Below are 23,771 nucleotides of genomic sequence, written 5' to 3' on the forward strand. Positions count from 1 at the left end.
CAGCTCAGAGCTAGAGTGTGTACTGTATGTCTGGGTGTGTGAGGAGACCAGGGCCTTTCTCTGACATGACCCCACTCTGTATTCAGGCAAAACAAGAGCCATTCTTGGTTAAACCTGAATGGAACTGTTTCATTGTAAAAATAATCATAATAATCCATTTTAAAGTGAATTTTCATGTCTCCCACATGGTAAATGTTTTCCACCTTTCAAAAAAAAACTACTATGCCTTTATTGAAGGTACTGTATTACTTTAGCAGCTTAAAGAGTATCATATATCAGTTTTAAACAGAAAGTGCTGGTACCAATTTTCTTCCCTTTTCGCTCATATTTTCTACTAAAACATTAGATGAGAAAGGGCTCCTAGAGGTACATAAGAACCAGTCCACCAGAGTGACATTCAGATTCTCAGTCCAGCCAAGGGGTGGTGATAGTGCACACCTTTAACCCCAGCACTCTGGAGGCAGAGGCAGGCGGATCTCTGTGAGTTCTAAGCCAGCCTGGTCTACAGAGAGATTTCCAGGACAGCCTCCAAAGTTAAACAGAAAAACCCTGTATTGAAAAAGTAAGCAAACAACAACAAAACAGATTTTCAGTCCAGGAGACAGAGCTTCGCAGAGAGGGGGAAACACTTCTAGTCTCCTGTATTTCTCCTTCCCTTCCCTTTTCTAAGGTTTGTCTTTACTATATATTTAAAAAACAACAAAACCCAAAAAAAACCTTTATTTTCTGTGTATAAGTATTTTGCCTGCATGTATGTAGGTGTACTATGTGTGTGCCTGGTACCTGTGGAAGTCCAAAGAGGGTGCCAGACCCCCGGGAACTGGAGTTACGGATAGTTGTGAACCACCATGTGGGTATGGGTGCCCTCAGAGGCCAAAGGCCTCCCCATGGAGCTGGAGTGTCAGTTGGCTGTGATTGGTGTTGGGAATCAGATCGGGGTCCTCTGGAAGACCATTGCATACTCTTAACTGCTGACCTGTCTTTCCAGCCCTCCTTTCCTTTTCTTTATGCTCTCAAAAGTTATTCCCCCAGAGGAGGGGCTCCCAAGGCCTCGGCCCCCCAACCCTGACACTGCTAAGGAGATATTAGCAGTAGATGGCTGTTTGAGAGAAAGTTACTTTTCTTCAGAGGTATGGTCACTGGTAGGTAGCCTGTGTCCTGGTGGATAAGCCCACAGATACATTGAAGTCTTATTACAGACACAGGCTTACTCAGGCCCAGGCAGAAATTCACACAGAAGGAAAAAGATACAAAGTGGGGGTGGGTCAGAGGCTGGAAGACATTAATGGCAGCATTACAGTTCTCTGGGTCTTTGGACCACTGTTTAGTTTAAATTGAACTCCATCCACAAATGCTAAGCAGAGTGCTTGTTCATTCTGAACTTGGGTTTGGTCACGCTCTAGAGGCACACAAGAGAGCAAGGCACAGTTTCTGGGCTCTGCCATGAAATGCTTTCCTTTCTTCCTTCTCCCACGAGCACATGCCTGGCATGGGAAATACAAGCCAACATGACAGATGCCCTGAGCATCTGGGGAGCAATACGTTTCTGTATTCTAAACTTAACACTATGCGATGGAATGTGAAGTGGCTTATTTAGGCACTAAATAACTGTCAAATAAAGTAAAACCCCTAATAAGGAAAGAACTGGAATAAAACAAATGATGAGTGTGAGGGGCTTGAAGCAGACGTTAGCTGGAAGCAATTTTAGGTATGGCACATACAGACTTGGAAAGCACTCAGCATCCTGATGCCAACAGAAGAAAGCGTTCCCAGAGAAGATACAAAGAGCGTGAACCCTCCTCTCTCTGTGACTCTCCAGGAAGCCCAGCTAGAGGAGAGGAGTCTGGCGTTGATGGAGATGAGTGAGGGCTAGACTGTCTCGAGGTTCATTTCATTCTGAGGGCAGCGGGAAGTATTTCCAACATAAAGAAGAAAAGACATGTTCTGTCCCTTCTGCAAGTCAGTGTGAGAAACACGTGGGTTTGACTTCTCATAAAGGGAGAAATTACAACTCAAATCAGTATGCATATATTGGGCACTTTACACTTACTATCCATTATTTATTGAGCACCCGCTCCATGAGCCGAGGAGTTCCTGTGTTCTGTCCTGAAACACAGGAAATCTGGAAAACAAATACCAAAGCAAATCAAAATACCTTTAATACATCAAATAAAACACTAAACCAAAACCTGGGAATTTTTTTTTCAGTATGTTGCCTTCTCATTGTAGAAAAGATCCTGGCTACCTATTCAGATATGGGCTTTGCTCTGTGTCAGTAAGATAAAATCTTGTAGTTCACAAAAGATGCTGACAATAGGAACATCGCAGTACCAGTGAGATCTGCACAGATGACCACAGTTAATCCCCCAGACACTTTACAGAGTAGAGCCAAGCATCCGCCCAGGGACATCTGGTGCCAAAAACCACATTCCTTTGTAATACTGTGTTGTCATCCCCCAAAGATGAAAATATGCCAATAAAACCTACTTCATGAATAGCAAAGGTGGACATTTTTCCTGGCTGTGTCATGTGATTTATCTGCCCCTGTCATTCTCCCTCCTCCCAAATCCTTCCAAGACTGTCACTGAAGTTTGTTTTGGTGGGTGCCTCCTAAGTAAACCACTGCCCATTGGTCCACATGCTTTACATAGCCTTTCATGGTCACTAGAGTATGGGCTCCTTGGGATCAAGATTACTCCTTCACTGTGTCACCTGCCACAGAGTAGCAGGAAACACTTCAAGACTGGGTGATAGCAGTCTTAAAATTAAGAGAGAGATACCTCCACATCTCACTTTAATCTTTTTTGTCTCCTCACACAGGCTAACAGATCCCGAAACCTTGGCGCAATTGTTTACTGTGTTGGTGTGAAGGATTTCAATGAAACTCAGGTATGGGCCTGGATCTCCCCCTGTTTGGAAATGTGCTGAGCTCAGGAGTGATGGACAGCAAGTTCATTCAGCGTAGTGGGGGCATCTATGGAATGCATTCCCCTTAATAGGATGTTTCTGGGAAGCTAGGCAGGAAGAAACTTTTGGCTGTGTGAAGAATTTGACATCATCTTTTAAGCTTTCTGGGGTCTTAGCATAGACCATCCAGGGCACAGCTCTTTTGTTTAACTGTCTAGGTAACATTAAGTTACCAAGGTGTCAACACAGGTCTCAATTAACTTAGAAAACTTTCTAAAAAATTTAATTTGACAAATACAATTTTTCTTCTATAAGTGACATTCTTTTTTGCTTATTAAAAATGCAATGCATTTTCTGGGGAAGGGCCTAGGCCTGGCCCAGGATGATGTGGTAGACTTTGGGGAGCCCCTTTTGAGGGCCTTACCCTGCCTGGGGAGTGGAGGGGGGATGGCTAGGGGCAGGTGGGATGTTGGGGGGGAGGGGAGGGAGAGGGAGAAGGGATTGACATGTGAAGCAAGCTTGTTCCTAATTTGAACTAATAAAATAAAAAAATAAAAAAACTGTAATGCATTTTCAATACAAAAATGTAGGACTAGCTGGAGAAGTGTGCCCAGAAGTAGAAACCTGCTAACATCCTAAATAAGAGCTCTTCCATGTGTCTCCTGCTTGTTTTTGATATAGTGGCACAGTATACTCAATAAGTCATTGAGTAAAAAACAAAAAATAGGATTACAAAGCAGTGAGAATAGCCTGTCCACTTCTAGAATAAATACACTTATGTTTGCATTGAAAGAGCACAACAGTTTATACATACTCAATAGTCTATACATACCCAATTACCAATAAGAACAAACTACAAATACATAGGTACAGATCTGTTATGAACAGACCTTGTTTTTCTTCCATTTTAACTTTTACATTTTCCCTAAGTTTTTATAATGAGTAGGTTACTCTTGCAATCAATAAAAACAATGTAAATCAATTTTAAAACTGACATGGCCTCTATGGAAGCCCCAGAACTGTGAATGTTAAGGGTCCTTGGTCAGCTGCTCCTTGTCCTCTGTCTCCTGCTTCATGAAGCAGAAGAAGCAATGGGCCTGTCCCTCATGGCATTTGGGGTGAAAGGTGGAACCCCTTTCATCAGCCTGGTGTTATAAGAATGCCTGAATGTGGTTCTGATTGCTTTGAATCAGTCCGTTTGATTTGAATAAAATTACCAGCAGATATTTGGGTGAGAAACAAGTCAGTCTTCCCCAAATCTACAAATACATCACCCCAAGTCATGTGTTCATCTTGCTGAGCAGTCTTACATCTGCTCCCCAAAAAATGCAAGAACTGGCATCATGCTCAGCCTGCTCCAGGGGGTCCCTGGTTAACTTGTTACTGCTGAGGGCCCCTCAGTGAGGCCCTAAGCCTGGTGAAGGCTCCAGGTTCCTCTGGGTTCTGAACATAGGTACCCCAAACCTGTGCAGCACGGCATTACTTTTCTGAGTTTCACGTCCATGCCTGATACGCCTCTGTACATGCGTCTGTCTGTTCTCAGTTGGCTCGGATTGCAGACAGTAAGGACCATGTGTTTCCTGTGAACGATGGCTTCCAGGCTCTTCAAGGCATCATCCACTCAGTGAGTAAGGCTCCTTCCGAAGGGCTGATCTGCAGTTAAGGCTGCTCTCTCTCCCCTTCCCCCCCTCCTGCCATGCACGCTGGTTTTTTCTGCCTGAGAGAACATTCCTTCACATATCTTTTCGTCTACTATGTCCTTTGTCTGCCTTCAGCCTTTCAATCACGTTTCTTTTCTTTTCCCCCGAGCCAACTCCATCCTACAAGTTGAAGAGGACCCTGTCCGGGTAAGCATGCCAAACCACAGGCAGCCTCTGTTCTCAGAGTCTGAACTTGACTGATTCCCAGACTACCCAGCCATGACTAAATATAGCTGCTCGAAGAGACATGACACCTTTTTTTTTTTTTTTTTTGCAAAAAATCATCTAATTCATAAATTACAAATTAGAAAATTTCAAAGTAAAAGTCAGGTAGGTAGGAGTCCCACTTGCTGTTCCAGTCAACTCTGAGATCATTCCCTAAACACACCACTGTAGTCAGCCAAGGTGGAAGCAGGAATGCTTTTAGAACATTGATTTCTAAAAGCAGAAGTTTGGAGAAATATGAAAAACAGTCTCACGTCAGGCTGGGAATTCCTGTCTTGGATATGTACAGATTTATTCTACTGAAAAAGCAGAAAGAATTAGGAAAATGGAGGGGTATCAGAACCAGCTGAAGTCCACAAGGGTAGGGACTTCCTGCATGTTTGGGTGGGCCAGCAGGATGGCTCGGTAGGTGGCGGCAGTTCCTGCCAAACCTGACTACCTGAATTCAATCCCCAGAGAACCCACATGGTAGAAGCAGAAGCAGTTCTTTCTAACTGTCCTGTCAACTCTGTATTTGTGTGTAAAAGTGTCTTGGGTCACTGTGGCATGCTTGATAATGTAAGACCAGAACTAAACCACAACATGGAACAACAACCTAGCGCTCTAAAACGTTAACAGTGGGATTCGGGCTGACCTTGGATCCTGTGATGACTGTGTGGGAGGGGGCACTTCATGAGAAGGTGGGCTGACCCAGATTGCTGAAAGACCCCTAAGGAGGTGGGTGGCACAGAGGAGAAGTAGCTAGAGAAGAGTGGAGTCTATCCACAGGGTGATAATGACAATGACAACACTGACTGTGGGTGGCTTCAGGAGGTAGGTAAGCTAGCACATTGGCCTGGATCAATTTTGCAAAAGCTTCCAAAGGGTTTTAACTGCACCTTCAGGCAGTGGGTGGTGTCACTGAAACACTTGTTTTTATTTATTTTAAATTAACATGTAATAGTTGTACATTTTCTGGGGTCTAATGTAAGATGGTCCAATCTATTTTCTGAGTTCTAACCAAGTCCAACCCTGCTTAGCTTAGGAGATCAAGCACACTCAGTGTGGGGTGGCTGTAGGCATTCTGTGTCTCAGTATAGACACCCAACTGTAGACTCGTGATGTCTCAGTACATACACACAGCTGTAGACAGTGTGGTATCACAGAACATTTACACAATGTGCTCTGATCAAGCCAGCATAATTAGCATCCATATCAGTTCTTTATGTTAGGGTCTTTGAGCTCTTCTCTGTCCGTGTACATAGGAGGAGCTCTTCTCTGTCCATGTACATAGGAGCAAAGGGACACCAGAGACAATGATCTGATCAGAGACCCAGCCAGGGCAGCTTCTGGAGAGGGTGGGATTCTTTTCCCTGCTAAAGCTCTCATGAGCCACATGCCCAGGGTCCTTTAAGAGTCAATTCTTACTCAAATAAGTGGCTCAGTGTGAGCCAGGGTGTTTGTAACCCTCCCCAGCCCCAAACCAAAGTAGATCCAAGGGTGTGTTACAAGTTCTAGCAGAACAGTGTCCCCCATTGCAGACTTCAGTCTCCAAACTTTAACTGAATGGCCGCATTCTTATGAGCATTTATCTGGGAGTTACATTGGTTTGGATCCTCCCAGGACTGGAAACCCATGTTTATGGCTGTTGTTAACTGGTTCACTTGGACAGAGAAAGAGACAAGTATGGCAGGGCTCATCCTTCCCAAGTCAGACAGAAATAATTATGGCCTAAGCTGGCTGACTGCTTTTAAGAGGTGGGTTCTGTTCCCTTTCCAGTATCAGAAATGAAAGCCATCATTTCCCCCCACCCGAGGCACCCCCTCCTGCTCAGTCCCATCTCTGGCCTGTGGCTGGTTATCTTCTTGTAATAAAATAGGACTGGACTTAATTATCTAAAATAAGATTGCCGAGCAGCTTCTGATGACTCAAACAGGTCACAAAGGTTTCTGCTTTTCTTGAGCCCCAAATAAAGGTACAAGAAGTAATACTGATTCTTCAATCCAATGCTCAGAGGCTGGAGAGGTGGCTCACAATTGCTTGCCTGGCATTTGTGAAGCCCTGTGTTCTGTCCCCAGCATTGTTCCCCACCAAAAGAAGAAAAGAAAATGCTGACTGGAAACTTCTTATTGTAGATACTGACCATTCAGTTATAAGTGAGGCAGAAAGTGACTCTGTCCCAACAAGGTAGGAAGTCTATGGGAGAAAGCTGTAAAAAACAATATATGAAGTTAAATGGTAACCAATGGTAGGAAGAAATAGCGAATGCCTCAGGTGACTACTGAAGGAGGTGGCAGTGATCCAGCATTCTTTAGGAAGATAACCTTTAAGAAGTTTATCCTTTAAGAAGGTGAAATGTAGCTTTCCTTGAAGTTACAGGCTTGGAACTGCCAACACGTGGTCCTGAGATGAAGTCCGGTAGAATGAACGGGTGGTGTGTGAGGCAGAGGTTAGCAGATGAGATGAAGCAGCAGGCAGCCTTAAAGGCTGTGATGTTTGCTCTAACCATGTGCAGAGGCTGAAAATAGGGTAGCCATTCCCTAAGGCTTAAGAATGGAAGTCATGGTGGCATCTAACCCACAATCCCCTGGGAGATGACTAAGTACTCAGAACCAGTTGTAACAAGGTCTGTGTCTGGGTGAGGAAAACGTGATGTCACTGGCTGTTGAACTTCCCAGGGCCCCTTTATAACTGTTCTCTGGAGAATCACCTATTATCCTGAGTTACAGGCCAGGCCAGGGGTCCACAGGCAGCTGGATAAACTGCCTTACTTCATACTCATAACTGTGGGCCAGGGAGCTTGAACCCACTGGTGTCTCCAGAAGCCCCACCTTCTCCATCTGAGAGGTTCAGTGGATACTGGATACCCAGGAGCTCTTTGCCCAGAGGACAGTCATCCCCAGGACCTCTGATGCCTCTCGCATGCCTGATTTGGTCATTTCAACACCCTTCAAGCCTCCCAATACTTACTGGAATCACGTGACCTGCCAAAAATACAGAATCTGTCATGTCCATCTGTGGAAGAAAGAGGACAGAAGGAAGTCAGCAGTTGGAGTAAAGCTACTTTAACAAATGCCCCCTTTCCCCATTTAATATTAAACCCATTTTAAACCCTATCCATTTAAAAACCCTACCATTGCCATACAGTACCTATTTTGTTGCTATTTGCAGATGAGGAAGCTAATGTCCAGGTAATGTTCCCATGGATACAGAGCTCATGGGCACGGATAGCCCACAGTTCTTCCTTTCTGTGACTTTAAGAAAGTAAAAGTAAAAGCCCCTCTGTGCAGTCACTGGGCTGATTATGTCATTCAACCCTCACTGGAACCATCAGTAAATTGGATGTTGTGTGGTTGGAATGGTTTGGTGAATTGACCAGGACCATACATCTCAGAAAGTGAGCAGCAGTCCAGGAGCTGCTGCCGGTGTCTACTCAGGAGAATGGCCCCCAGCTCTGCCAAGCAGTGGAAGCCAGAAACTGCTCCGTTTCAGAGAGGGAGACTGAAGACCAAACACAGGAAATGTCTCAACACAACTCACATGGTTACACAAAAGCAACAGAATCCATGGGTCCCAATCTTGGAGCACACTGGTTGGGTGGGGAGTGCTTCGCCTTCTATCAATGAGCTACAAGTACCTCCATAAGCTCAACTGGTGTTCAGTGGCTCATGAGAAGGGGACAATTTGACAATTAGACTTTGTGGTTCTTTCGGGCAGGAATTCCTCCTAAGCCATTATTTCTTCCATGATGCTTCAGACAGCTGCAGCTCTGCCTAGCTTCCAAGGTCAGGAACATTTGGGTGGTAGGGCTCAAGATGTAAACTACCACTTCTACTCAGCATGTTTAAAAGTCCCAAGGTAATAAAATTCCCACATCCTAAAGACTGCAGGGGCAGGGGCCATTCAGGTGGAAATGTTTGAAACCTCACACGTAGGCAAGACTCACCTTCCCAGGACCCTCGCAGTATTCCCACTTGCTATTTCAGAATATAGCGATAAAATTTAAAGAGCCTACTCCTTTGTCGTCTCTCGTTGTTGTTCAATGGAGAATTTCCACTGACCACCACTTGAATTTATCACTGATTTTCCAGTGAAACTGTGATGCAATGATCCGACCATGCTCCTGGGCCTTCCTTTGCCTTTTCAAAATGCTGCGGGCAATCACACCAGAAAATGCATGAGAGCTAAATTCCGATAATACTAAAATGGGATGACAGCTTTGATTCTTGGCACTTGACCCAATTACTGTGATGTTTTGTCCCCAGCTGTCCCCACTTACTGCAGCTGAGGGCAGTGTCTGAATGGGAAGGGGAGCCCAGCTACCGGCTCCTCAGCATCTGCACCTCAGAGGCTTCCTCTTCAATAGATGTTGAAGAGTCTGCCTGGCTTCCTATTAGTGGGAGTGAGTCAGCGCACACAGCCTGTGTGTTTGATCAACAATAAACGAGTGTTGAGCGAATGTTGGCAGGAATCTCCTCTTCTGAGGAAATCTGTAGGATCAGCAAACTGGGGACACATCTGCCCCATAAGTATATTAAAATTTATTTTTATTTATGGCAACCAGATCCTGTGCTGATTTCTCCCTTCTGTTCATAGGAAGGCAGAAGATGTAACCCCCCAAACCTGTCCTGGAGCCTAGCAAACTATGACAAAAGGCAGAGTTTGTCTTTTAAGTCCTGATGGGGAGCTAAGGGTTTGTCTCAGTAAGAGTCCATAGCACAGCCCTGCAGTTTTTGTCCTGCTTCACGGAGCTAAAACCCCTTTCCCGAGCGAGCATCTCCACAGCAGTAGCTCTTTCCTTAAGCCAGGTCATTTCTCATCTTCAGAACTGCTTCCCTTCTGGCGCCTCACCCAGCTCCTGTCTCAAGACTCATCTCAACCCCAAGGCACTGTGGAGTCTCTTCCTGGAGACTGCCCTGGTGTCTCCTGCAGCAGGAGCTCTCCCCTCTCAGAACCCCGGTGGCAGCCATTTAGGGAGTCTCTCGGATCTCTTCTCTACCATAAGCCAGCCCCTCCCTGCTAAGTTTTGCATGCCCCACAGGCTGCCGGTCTGTCCTGTTTCTGGCACCATGCCTTACATATTTACCCATAAAAAGCTGCCCAGATGGCTGCACGGCATCCGTGGCCCATGGAAGACCCACAATGAACAACAGATGGACATTTTGTGGCTGAGCAGAATGCCCTCAGCCCTTCCCCTACCCTGGCTTTCAATAACACAGCTATAAGAGACAAGAGATATCATTCTCAGCTCTGTTCATACTGGCAGGCTGGAATACAAAATAAAAATAGAATCAAATTGTAGTTGCTGGAGTAAAGCAGAAAGACTTTAAAAAAAAATCACTTGCCTCAGCAGTCACTAATTGCAGAAGCTTTGCAGACTTTGGGGCCAGGCATCCCCCTGGTATTGTTTTTATTCTCTTATTAAAAAGTCCTGAGTCACACAGATTCCCGCAGCTGCAGAGGCTACAGGAGCCTTCTCAGCAAGTCACACCTCCTTCCCTGGCCTCTGCTGTTCCCTCTCTCTAGGAAATAGTCATGATTTCATAGAAAAATTGCTTTTGAAAAGCAAGCTTGCTGACTAGTGGGGTGCTCCAATGGGGAGGAGGTGAGCAGGTTCTCCTGCCGAGCAAACTGGGATCCAGTGGTCATGGCGATCTGAGCTTTCCTCCTGAAAACATGGTGGGAACACGGTTTGGTGGGAGAGAAACAATGTCCTCAGTTTCCCAGGCTTGCCCTGTCTGCCTCCACACCAGACTCCCATTGGGCAGGAAAGTTACAAAGAATGACTTACTTATACAGGCTGGAGATATGTCCCCAGACTTTCACATGTCATAAGCGTATGCTTTCTTTACTTGGTATATCGTATAAGAGCACATAAAATCACTGTGTCCCAGAAAGACACATGTAAAATAGTCAGCATTTATTTTAAAGATCGACATGGACCTTGACCCATTTCTGCTGTTAACAGATGTGTGGCCATTGGTTTAAAGTGTGGGGAGGAATTTGATTTAGGAATGGTGTCTGGCTTTGTTCATATTTAACTCATAAATTACAGATTAAATCATCGCAACTTACAGGATGATCTAGAAAACATGAATGGACTAGTTTGCATGACCCAGGCTGTCGGACTCTTCTCTCCCCTCTCCCAGGCTGGGTTTCTCTGTGTAGCTTTGTAGACCAGGCTGGCCTCGAACTCACAAAGATCAGCCTGCCTCTGTCTCACAAGTGCTGGGATTAAAGGTGTGCACAACCACCACCCAGCTTGTCGGACTCTTTCTAAAAGCAGAGAGTCCCAGGCTTATCCAACATGCCTTCTCCATCAGCTGTGACACTGTATGGCCCCTCTGGGGAAGCCCACCCTCTAATGTAGACCTCTGTGGGTCTTCCCAAGCAGAGATGGTAAGGTCTTTTAAAAGCAAGCTACCTACAACATTATGGTTTGAAGATTACCCATTAAAGAGATGGAGGAGGTAGAGCAGTCCTCCTGGGAAGGCAGTCCAGACCAGAGGTGTTCAGTAAGTGGTGGTGGTGTAGAAAATGGCCTTGAATTCAGAAGGCCCAGGAATTATACAGATAACGAAACAAGAGCACGTGATGGATTGCTGTATTAAGGGCATACAGAAAGTGTTCTTGAATTCTCTTTTTTAAAATCTAATACATATTTAGTCCTACTATGTGCCAGGTAGTCTTTGTGAATACAAGAGTGGGTAAGAACAGATGCTATCTTAACCTATGTAGTGCATTTTATCCGAAGGCGGCAGCCTATTTATTACAAACAAGCATACTTACAAAGTGCCATATAGTCGTCCTTGAAGGAGAGCAGCTGATCTGAATTGTGAGAGGACCCAAATTTCTTCATGCTCGAGGCACCTAGATTCAGCCAGCCAATGGGAAGTTATCCTCCCACAGATTCACCAAACTGGATGGTTCCATGGGTCGAAAGTAAGGTTTATTATAAATATGATAGCTGCATGACTCTCTCTGGTGGTAGAGAGGGAGTAGCCAGAGGCATCTGGAGGAGCCTGTAGATAGCCATGGCTATCTCCCAGGGACAGAGAGGAGCAGACTGGTGAGTGCTAGGGCTATCTCTCAGGAGCAGAGAGAAAATTGAAGCAGGCAAAGGTCTTGCAGGTTATAAAGGGAGCCTTTGGGAACCCTGTAAACTGGAGCAACCTAGGAGCTAGCATAGCGGAGGCTGAGGGAGGAAGAGAAGGCCAGGAAGATAGCATGGGGCCTTTGTATGCATAACGATGCATGTTCATAGGGAGCCAGGTGCCCCATTTGTCCAGGTAAGAAGGGATAAAGAAAGTGGGTCTTCTTGGCAGGAACCGGTTTCTGAGGAATGCTGCATGTGAGCGTTTGTCTATCATCCAGCAATCCCCCTGTGCCCAGCCTGAACTGAGCCCACATTGTCATAGTTAGTAGCACTGCCATTTTAGGGAATTTGGCACTAACAATATAGCCATACTGCTGCCTGTGCAGGAGGGGGGCCCTCTAGCTCCTCACCTTCAGAGTCTCCAGTCTCTGAACTGACCTGCTGTTAGCTGCAGTTCAGGCAGACTGATGACAATATAGTCTGAGCTGCTGATAATCAATGAAAGAGCCACCCGTACTATTAAGACTTTCCTACCTTTTGAAAGCAGAGATTTCAAGCTAGCAGGAGCTATAGTCCCGAACAAACCCTGCCTATCCCCCAACTGGTGAATTTTACTCTACTGGTTGTCATGGCCCCTTCCAGATGTTTTAAATTAAGATTGGGAAAGCTGTGTTTTTACTTGATTGAATCACAGTGCTTGGCTGACTTTTTTTTTTTCCTTTTATATGCTCCTTAGAGTTATCAGCCAATTGCAGACACTTCAAGAGAATAATAAGGTGTGTGTTTATTATGACAAGAGCCCGTTAGTGTGTCTGTTGTCAAAGATTCATGGAAATTTCTTTTACCAAATTCTGATTACATGTTACAATTGGTTCAGAAGTGGCGATGGAAACTCAGGAACTTACACGAGCAGACATGTCATGTACTTGTTTCGGGGAATAGAAAAAAGACAGACCCAATAGCTTGGCTTTATTCTTATACTGTTTTGAAATAGAGCTTCAGTTGGGAATGATTAAATAATTGATTCAACTTTCTAGAAGAAATCTGAGGAATTTTTGCAAAACATCCAAACACAGCTCTGTATTGTTCTGACGCTACTGTTTACTGGGGCACTCCCTTTGAAATGTTTCATTTCTTTAAATGCGGTCTGTATGGAGATCTGTCCCTGAAGACTTGTACAGTGACCCAAGAGGCAGGAGAGTCAACAAGCGGTTTACAGTTGGGGGAGGGTAGTCATTACATTCAGGGAGGGTGCCACCTGAGGAAGATAATATCTTGTTCTAGGATACTACTAAAGGCCCAAGATAGATGGACCATAGGATGGGGAAGCCACATGCCTGTTCCCCAGATGTAGCATTGGGGTTGTCCCTAATATCAAGTCAGACTGATGACAAAGGGGAATTAAGAGTTCAGCCTTGAAACGAAGTGTCCAGAGCCAGGTATGTAGGGACTTCTAACTCTAACAGAGATGCATAAGAGAGAGAGATGACATCCAGAACATTACATGGTCGATGCAGTTGAGACGGAGGTTAGCAGGAAAGAGGCACTGAGGCCACACCTTTGTGGGTTGGGGAAGAGAGAATGAATGAATGATTAAAAATAAAGTTAACAAAGAAAGAAATGCTGCTTTTCATACCTTCCAGGTATCTCCTTTCCTAAAAGTCACACTTGTAACTACTAACATATCTAAGAAACTTTTACATTTAGAAGTCACCCTTGTAACTACTAATGTATCTAAGTAACTTTTACTTTTTAGAAGTCACACTTGTAACTACTAATGTATCTAAGTAACTATTACTGTTTCATCATCTGCTCTCCAGATAAATTTTTAAGCTTGTTTGTTCATTTCCTTTTACACTGCTGCTCTTTAAGGACGCCCAGATTTCTCCCTGGAACGGGTAAATATTGTCTTTCTTGAGAAACTGGTGTGTTTTCATTCCACGGACTGTGTCGTTCTTGAGTACCTCTTCTGAAGTGCCTTCCGGAAGGCTTGCAGCCGACTCCATAGTTACAGGAGATAAGCCCCACCCTGCATGTCTTTCCCGAGCTCACTCCTTATGCTGTCTTTGGTTCATTTACCCTTGAATCCATTCTCTGAACTGTAATTTATTTTCCTTTTGATCATATATTGGGGAGGGTGGATTGTAAGCTGGAATAAGAAGTTTACCTAAGTAAACATCCATGCAGACAAATTGGCATCTACCAGTTCTAAAAGACTCTTCTGTCTGTCTTTTACAAACTGAATTCTATTAATTACACCATTAGTTGATTTAACAAATACCCTTTTACAAGTTCAGACATGGTACATTCCAGCTTTCATATTAAATAAGCCCCAACCATATTTGGTTAGCAGATTAAACCAGTGCCCCCTACTTCTTTAAAATACTTGGTTGAAATGTTATTCTGTACTCAACACGGGGTAAATGAATAGATGATGGAGAGAAGCTTACAGGGCCAAGTCAGAGCCTTCAGAGCCCCCAGACTCTCTTTCAGTCCTGTCTGACTCAGCTAGAGGATATGTTCCATCTAAAGAAGGGCAGGGGGTCCACCTGAAGAGTAAGGCAGTCATGCAACCTGCAAAGCACACTGAGTCAACTTTCTAGACTTTGTCTATGAAAGGACCTCTGAGCAGTGCAACCACTATGCCTGTGGCAAGGGGGCCATTCCATCTCTCTCCAGCCATGTCTGTGCTCGCTCCTCCTCGCTGCAGTTCACTCTTTTTGTGCCCTGCACCTCTGCTGTGCTCCCCACTTTCCCCAACTGTATCCCAGCTGACCCAAATGCTCTCTGTTAAAGTCCCATTCTTAGCTGCCTTTTCTAGGGAACCCTTAGCATATTATCCCCCAACTGTCTCCCCATAAACCCTCTGGTTTGTCCCCTACCAGCTGCCCCTTTAGCTTTAGTCCTACCTAGGACTGGCCATTGTTTATCATGTCACATGAAAGCCGCATTTAGCTGTAAGTCACTATCCTCCAAGCCAAACAGCTGCCATCTTCACAAGATGAACTATGCCTCCTTTGAGAATTCTTCTTGATGGGGCCTCCCAACTGTTGACATGCTCACATCTACCCCAGGGAAGGAATTGTAGAGATAACATTTGTAACGCCTTATTGAATCTCTTGGTTCAAAACAGGACTCCTGTATAATAGGTTCAATGAAAACCTAAAATAAATACTGAAGGACCAAGTGAATGAATGGTTCTTATTCTGTTTGGGCACTCAGCAGTACCTGGCACAGCTTGGCTCATTAACGTGTGGCATTGACAATGGTGTGTCACCCACAGTTTCTCCTGCACTCTAATGTCCTTGAACTTCCTCTTTCTCGTATCTTAAAGCACGGTCTTAATTCTCTCTTTTAGGAAAACAAGCCCATCATTGACTGTTTTATTTCTTCTCCACCTAGATTCTAAAGAAATCCTGCATCGAAATTCTAGCGGCTGAACCATCTACCATATGCGCAGGAGGTAAATTGAAATTAAGTGCTAATCTCTGACATTCGTTTGGTGGTACTTTTGAGCTCAAACCTATACTTGCTTTAAGGAGATGGGAGTAGGAGTGTGACAAGAGGCAGGTATGTTTTTAAAAATCAGAAATTGCTAATAAAATCTGCTGTGGGGAAAGGAAAAGAAAGGAGAAACATGTCAGTTGCTGGGAAGCCTGCAATCAACTGTCAAAATCCCTTCTCTCGTGGGATATGAATAAGAGGAAAAGTGTAGAAATACTGGATTTTCACTCTGATGCAAGGCTGATCCCAACACTGTGAGTGGTAGAATTGTCCTTCCTTGCGACAATCCTGCAGATTACACCAGAGGGTCACAGAGAGCCCTGAGCCTTCCCTGAAATGTTGCTCTTAAGTATTCTGTGTGCTTGATATATTATTTTGTCTTAATTATTCCATATAACAGGACTATAAAATGGTGGTATAGAACTCCAGGCATCACTGTAAAGTCTGTTAGAATTTATCATCAGGGTGCTGGAGAGATGGCTCAGAAGTTAAGAGCACTGGCTGTTCTTCCAGAGTTCCTGAGTTCAATTCCCAGGGACCACATGGTGGCTTACAACCATATGTAATGAGATCTGGTGCCTTCATATGATATGCAAGCAGAACACTGTACACATAATAAATAAATAAAAGAAGTTACTGTCAGAGGGGGGACATTTCTAGAGAGCAGCCTTTTCTTTGAGTCACAATATCGTCTCCAAGTGATGAACACTGGGGTTTTGCCCAGCTTTGTGTTATAACGGGCTGCCTATGGCTTCAACATTTGTTCCTCTCATACACAGGAGTCAGTCTTCCTTCCTTTAATAGTCTTTTTAACCTGCAGAGGGCCAGGCACATTGATGGGTGCTGCAGATACAAGGATTGACTCTGTGGTCCCTGTCACTCACTATTGTCAGTCCCTGTTGATGCTCCATCTCTAGCCTCCCTGAACACCAAATGCCAGTCATTAATTATCAACAGAAAATATGTCACCTGACCCAGATGAGATCCTGCAGGAAGAGCTTGCTAGTGGCATACTTTACTGGTGTAATCGAGGGGCTTGCTCAAGGATTTCCTTCTCAATTCTTGATTGCATTTTAGAGCAATTGAAAATGGCCAAGAGGTAGACACTAAACCTGTGTCAACATAAACAATAACATGTTAGCAAGACTCCATACCTATGTCTGCATATGTGCATACATATGCATGAACTCCATACATATATTCGTGCATATGTGCACACATGAATATAGACATACAGGTATACATACACATGTGTGTGAAGTTGTTAGCCACATACATGGAGGCTATCCAGAGATATGTGTTAATTTCCCAAAGAAAAGCAATATGAAAAGATTTCCTTCCTATATCCATATAAATTGTTTGGCAACACAAATGGCAGGGGGATGTGTTCACCACAGAGATCACTCCAGGAGAACATCTCAAAGAAAGTCTGGTGGGGTGATTCACATGCACAATCCCATCACGTGGGAGACCGAGGCAGGAGGATGGCCAGTCCAAGGCCAGCCTGAGCTCCATTGTGTGGCTTGTAAGAAAGAAAGAAGTGGGTGACCCCCAGAGACATTTCAGGGGTTAGGAGCACTGGCTGCTCCTGCAGAGGACCCTGGTTCCCAGCGCCCACATGTTGGCTCACAGACATCGGCAACTCCAGTTCCAGGGGCTCTGATGCCCTCTTCTGATGAAACTCCAAGAGTATCAAGAACACACATGGTGCACACACATACATGCAGGCACACACACACACACACACACACACACACAATGAATGAATCAAAAACACAGGGGAGAGAAATTTGTCAGATATGACCAGGTGAACTCATGCCAAGGCCATGTAAAGGGCCTGTGCTGGGTAGAGCCAGGTGGACTCATGCCAAAGCTATGTAAAGGGCCTGTGCAGGGTAGAGCCTAAACTGGATTAGACTTTATTGACTTGAAGGTCAGTCAGTCCTGAGCTTTGTGAGCTTCCTGTAAAGGAGTGGGCTATTCAGAGTACTTGAACTTCATGTATTGTGTGTGAATACAATATGTTTTTTTTTATAATCCTGAACTTTAGAGTAATTAGAAGACAAGGAAGTCCCTTGATTGTGCAATCATCTCATGCATGAAGAAAACCAGGTTTTGGCTTTGCAGTCTTGGATGTGGAGCAACCCTGCGATACATCAGAAAGCCTGCAGGGGATGGGCACCTTCCAATTCTCTTGAACCATTAGCTCCTTCCCCTAAGCACCTGATTTCTTTCCATGGCCCCCTGCCTACCAAAGCACCTGGTGCTAAATAGGCCATCAATGAAGTTTGATGAGTGTCTTCATTCATGTATTTCTTCAAAACACAATACCACTGACTTTTCTCTATTTGATCCTTTATTTTTTAAATTTTTATTTATTTTATTTATTTTATTATATATTTTATTTGATCCTTTTTAACTCCTTCCATATGACTGAAAGAGGTTCTTACACTTTTTTTTTTAACTGTTTAGGTAGAACAAAACACAATTAAAAAGCAATAACCATTTAGACAATAGAAAAACAGCTCTCCTCAATAATTCTAGACTCAACAAATTGCTCAGAGTCTCCCTCACATACTGCTAAGGTGTTGGAAACAATTTAAAAAATTATACACATAAACTTAATGTGTACTAGGGCCCACGAGATCTGCCAGATTCTCTGGGTGGGTTGTCCAGTGTCAGGAACTGTGCAAGGCAGCGGGGTGTGGAGAGGAATAAGGTTCTTACAGGATAAGTACTAAGGGAAGAATCTGGACTCAAATAGCCAGCTTCATATACAAGCAGGTTTAGGGAAAACCTGATTTCACTGATGCAGGGGAATGAAAGTACACGTCACTAAAGGGTGTGTCACTAGTCAAAGTATCTAGGGAGCAAAGCCTTTGCAGAATGCCTCCAGGCTCAGAGGCTAAAACTGCCAGTCTGCCAGCTTTGAATGACAGTCACATGCATTCTTTTTTATCTACACTGCAGTTTAAAAAAATTACAGTTATTGTTAAGATGCTAAAACACCAATATACTTAAAGATTCCAATTTTCATACTATCTTGGAAAATCAAATCTAGTGACGGTGGAGCTGTATTTGCTCAGGATAACCGTTGTTGGGAATGAGTGACATGAGATGCACGTATTCCTTCCCATTCGATAGTCCCTTTCCATGCCCTGCTGTTTTCCATGGCCTGTTGTCACCCCCAACTCAGACCAATAGATGGTGGCCATTCAACATGTCACTTTGTCTTGCTCCAGTCCCTGTTCCAAAGCACATAGTAGTCACCTGCTGTGTGATAGCTTTGACACCACCTTCACTTAAATAACTTTGCTCCCTTCCTTTAAAAGTTTATACTAAACATCCTTGCATGTCAGGCTCTGTGTAATTAGGAAAGTTGGCTCCACCTAACTGAATTCCTGTTTAGGAAACACATGCTGTGCTGAGCTCAGTGGGCCTCAGGCTCAGAGCTCACCACATACTCCATAAGCAAGGACTCCAGGCAAGAATTGACTGGGATCAACTCTGGCCTTCATTTAAAGTCCTTACCAGCACTTCCAGAAAGGAAGTCATACTCAGTCCCTCACACGACATTTCAGAGGCGGTTGGAGTAGCCCACTGTGTGCCCCTGCTTCTGATGAGTCAGGGAAGGTTCATACAAAAGCAAGCCATACACATTTGCTGTTGAAATTTAGATGCCTGAAATAGACTCATTCGGGCAAAGTCAGACGGTGTTTTCATTTCTCGACCTTCTCAGTGTTTTGCAAGCACTCGTGTCTGATGCTAGACCTTCTTCTGAATGGAATGTTTCATGGTCTTCTAGACACACACATACACACACCCTTAATTTAAGATAGTTCTGATTGGAAGAACTCTCATGTACTGTCGATGAAAATGCAAAGCAGGAAGCCCACAGTGAAAACCAGTTTCTCAAAAAATTATATACTCTGACCGGATGGCCCAGCCTTGCCATCCCTAGACATTTACCCAAAATAAAAAGGGAAATGAAATCTATGACCAGACAAAACTAATTACAGTTGCTCATACTGACTCTATTTTTAATAGACCCAAGCTGTAAACCACTCACATATTCATGAGCAAGTGAATGAACAAAAAAATATTTAAGTTTTCTGTATGTTGGAATAATATTCATCCCTGAAACAAACCCGTGTGAACCTCAAAGTGATTAGAGGCAAACCTTAACTACACTGATGGAAGTACCGAGAAAAACAGCTTGTTTGTGTGATTCCATTTGCATGAATTTCTCGAAAGTGCTTTATTAGAAAGCAGACCAGCGGCTCCTGAGACAGAAGGAGGAACAGAGAGAGAGAAGTCAAAGGCAACAGAGGGGAACGATGAAGGTGATGGTCAAGAGGTCACCTCCTGTCTGCCCTCCTGTGTCTCTCATGTCAAATCCCACCTTTCCACCGCATGCTAGCATGTGCCAGTTATGTCTCACAGACCTTGTTACAAAATCAAAATGTTCTAAAGTATGTTACATGGTGCAATGAGCATTTATTAGGAAAGAAAACCCACACTGACTTACAGGATGAAGTAGTCCAGACGGTCGTCAGACACAACAGTACTGAGAGAGCAGAGCAAGGGAAACATATGCAGACATCTCTGTTTCCAGTCCAGTGAGTGACAGAAACCACCCCAAAACTATGTGCTTTAATTGACAAAAAACAAAAAAAGAAAGAAAACTGAAGAAAGAAAAGGAAAGAGTAGAGGACAGAGTAGGTTTGCCAAACCCTTTATTTTTTGCCCTTTTTAATTCACAAACTATAGAACTCGCTTTTTTAAAGCATATAATTTATTTGTTTTTTTTTTTAACATATAAGTGTTGTGTGACCACAGCAGCATCCTAATTCCACAGTGCTTTCAGCATCCAGAAAGAAACTACCTAGTGTGGAGTCACTCCCATCCCCCACCAAAGCAGCCACTAATCTACTTCCTGTCTTTGGGCATTTCACAAGAATGGACTCCTACCATGTGTGGCTTTTTGCATCTAACTTCTTTCATGTAGCTTAGCTCCTGTGTCACAGCATGCATTGGTGTCTTTTTACAGTTAGGTAATATTCTATTATGTAGAGAACTCTTACACATCAGTTAATGGGAGTCAGCTGTTTCTGTTGTAGGCTCTTAGGAACAATGCTATTGTTAGTTCTTGTGCAAGTTTTTGTGTGGACAGACAGTATTCATTTCTCTTGGACATATATCTAGGACCAGAAAGATTGGTTCATGGGGTAATTATATTTAAAAATTTGAGAAGCTGCCAGACTATTGCCAAAGAGGTTGCCTTTCATTCATCCAGTGAGCTTAAATGGAGGTAACCCAACTCAGGTTAGCACAGGCAAGCATCGAGAAGAAATAGAAATGCTAACTTCTATCATCAAGTACCTTAAGTTATCATTAGGGAGAAGAATTACACAAGGATGCTAATGTCTTGAGGAAACATACCTTAAAGAATAAATAACACAAGAGATTAATCAAAGACCACTGCACACAGACAATTTTCCCTGAAGGTCTACAGTCCATCCCAGAACTTCCTGCAGGAGCTGGGATCCTGCAGAGGATCCTGTATTCACATTTCCTGTAAGCACTGAACTGTGTAGACTGTGAAGGTTAGATTGTAGGGCTCTGGGGATAAGGGACATTAGAGTGAGGTGTCCTAGGTGGGGTATACCCTGCTCCTCCTTGCTACAAGTTCATCATACAGAGCTGGATTATATAACTTCTTTGTACAAGGATCTGACATTCCAGTGAGGCTGCTGGTTCAGACGTTTGACCTGCTCTGGAAACCAAATGTGTGTGCTGACACGGAAATTGTACCAGGCAGAGTAAGAGCCTGCCCCTCACACCAGCATCTTCTCCCCAGGCCTAAGTGGTTGCATGATTTGCTTCCCATCATGGGTCCCTGCTGTCTTTCTTCCTCAACTTCCTGAGGCTGGGCCAACCAGACATGTGGTTGAGCTCCTTTTATAGAGGGTTCAACAGCTGAACTGGCAGTGCTGAACATGGTGTTAGAGAAGAGAGCTTGGCGTGCAGCCTGTTCCAGCATCTCCTCTCTCTTTGCTCATCTGTGAAGAAACCAGGGGGAGGCCAAAGGCAAGGCAGAAAACATGTGGAATCAGCAGAAGTGTCAACCAGATGTCTATATGTCTGGCATTCAAACAAGAAACACAAGATAGGCTTCCCTGAGCTTCGTTGAGGAAATGTGATGCAGTGAGAGTCTTCCCATCCATTGAACCTGCTGAGGATCAGAGATGTGCCAGGGAGGGAAGCATCTAAGGTTTTGAACCCAGTTCTCTAAACTCAGCAAATGTGTGCGGCTACCAATGTGCATGTATGCGTCCTCACTGCCCGTGCCTGCAGCCCTTAGAAACCACACTGGTTAATAATGTTTCCAACCAAGGCTCTGACTCTGAGGACAGGAGTCCAGCTTTGCTGGTTCTGGGCAAATCATCCAAAGGTCAGACTCTTACCCCCTTCTCTTCTGGCCCCAGTTCTTCTGAAAGTCTTCTTCTTAGTTGTACTCTCAACCCATGGTACCTCTGGCTTCCTCACAGCTAGTTTCTTGTTTTGTGCATAGGTCAGCCCAACATGGCTGACAAATGAGCACACCCACGAAAAATTAGGATAAGATGGACTTTAAAGAAATCATAGCCCCAGCTCCTAAAGGACTCCCAGGTCACAACACAGGGAGCGTCCATTTTCTGTTTCAGCCAGATAGTGGACGACAGCAAGGACGACAGTGGCCCTTGGTGCCTGACAGACTGCCCTGGATTCCAGATCGGGTCTGAGGGTTTTTATTGGTGTGATCTTGAGCAGTTACATAACCTCTCTGAGATCACTTTCTCAGCTCCACTCCCTGGACTGCAGGGAGATGGAAATTACATCAGATCCATACACCGCTCACCACTGGGCTGGCACAGAAAGGGGCCATTAACTATCAGTTATAGCTTTGGCAAACAAGATCTCTGAATTCCATGGAATGAAAGTGACATAAGCTCATGACATTTATTTAACTTTGAAAGAGTCCCATATGCTGGCTCTTTACTTCCACTCTCCCTCCAATGAAGTCTCAATTTGGGTAGCAATTTACTTTAGATCCACTTTCACAAACTCTGCAGTTTTTCTTCTGGATTAAAGGTCAATCCCCAGGACACAGGTTAAAGGAAAAAAAAAAAAAAACGTTAAAACAGTGTGGTGGCATACACTTTAAATTTTAGCACCAGGAGCCGGGCGTTGGTGGCGCATGCCTTTAATCCCAGCACTTGGGAGGCAGAGGCAGGCGATGTCTGTGAGTTCGAGGCCAGCCTGGTCTCCAGAGCAAGTGCCAGGATAGGCTCCAAAGCTACACAGAGAAACCCTGTCTCGAAAAAAAAAAATTAGCGCCAGGAAGGCAAAGGCATGTAGAGCTCACTGGCCATCCAGCTTAGGCTGAAGTCATAGGAGACCCTGCTTCAAAACCCAAGGTAGACAGCTCTCGACTCTCGGAGGAACAACCACTAAGTTGACCTCTGGCTGCTATGTGCAGGTGCACAGTGTTAGGATAAAGTCTGTGGGGAACCTCCGTGGATCGCATGGCAGGCAAGGATGACCAAGGCAGGGGACAAACAAGACAGGTAGACAGAGCTTAGTGAGAAGTTTTATTAGAAAGGGAAAAGGCTGGGTGGGGGGGGGGAGAGAAAAGAGGTAAAGACACACATACAGAGAGAGACAGAGAGAGAGAGAGAGAGAGAGAGAGAGAGAGACAGAGACAGAGACAGAGACAGAGACAGAGACAGAGAGGACAGAAGAGGAGTGGGAGAAGGGAAAAGTCCTTTCTGCCCCAGGAAAACAAGGGGGAGGTAAGGGAGTAGGGATCGGGATCTTTCTTTTAAAGTACTCCTTTGCACCTGCATGCTGACCAGGATAATGCCTGATGACAGGGGCAGGCCAGCATAGTGCCTGAGTCCTTACACACAGGCTTGCATAAATAAAAGTAAATAAACAAAATGGATCACTTGGTATCACCAGACATAAGCAAGCATTCTTTTTTCCTTTTTTTTTATTTTAAATTGGAAACAAGCTTCTTTTACATGTCAACCCTAGTTCTGTCTCCCTCCCCTCTTCTCCTGCCCCCCACAATCCCCTATCCCATCCCCTTTCTGCTCCCCAGGGAGGGTGAGGCCTTCCTTGGGGGATCTTCAAAGTCTGTCATATCATTTGGAGCAGGGCCAAGACCCTCCCCTGTGTGTCTAGACTGAGAGAGTATCCCTCTATGCGGAGTGGGCTCCCAAAGTCCATTCGTATACTAGGGATAAATACTGATCCACTACCAGAGGCCCCATAGATTAACCAGACCTCCAAACCGATATCCACGTTCAGGGGGT

The 23,771-nt window shown here is 44.5% G+C and overlaps 1 protein-coding gene across 1 annotated transcript in view; it reads left to right on the top strand.

Annotated features, from left to right (window-relative positions):
- Antxr1 (ANTXR cell adhesion molecule 1) overlaps positions 1 to 23,771 on the top strand; it is a 185,784-nt gene that overhangs the window by 47,564 nt on the left and 114,449 nt on the right. Inside the window, exons 7-9 of the mRNA XM_027428734.2 lie at positions 2,821 to 2,889; positions 4,451 to 4,531; positions 15,310 to 15,370. Coding sequence (XP_027284535.1) covers positions 2,821 to 2,889; positions 4,451 to 4,531; positions 15,310 to 15,370 — 211 coding nt within the window. The remainder of the gene's footprint in view (positions 1 to 2,820; positions 2,890 to 4,450; positions 4,532 to 15,309; positions 15,371 to 23,771) is intronic.

The sequence above is a fragment of the Cricetulus griseus genome, chromosome 8 (genome assembly GCF_003668045.3).
Source record: "Cricetulus griseus strain 17A/GY chromosome 8, alternate assembly CriGri-PICRH-1.0, whole genome shotgun sequence".
NCBI lineage: Eukaryota > Metazoa > Chordata > Mammalia > Rodentia > Cricetidae > Cricetulus > Cricetulus griseus.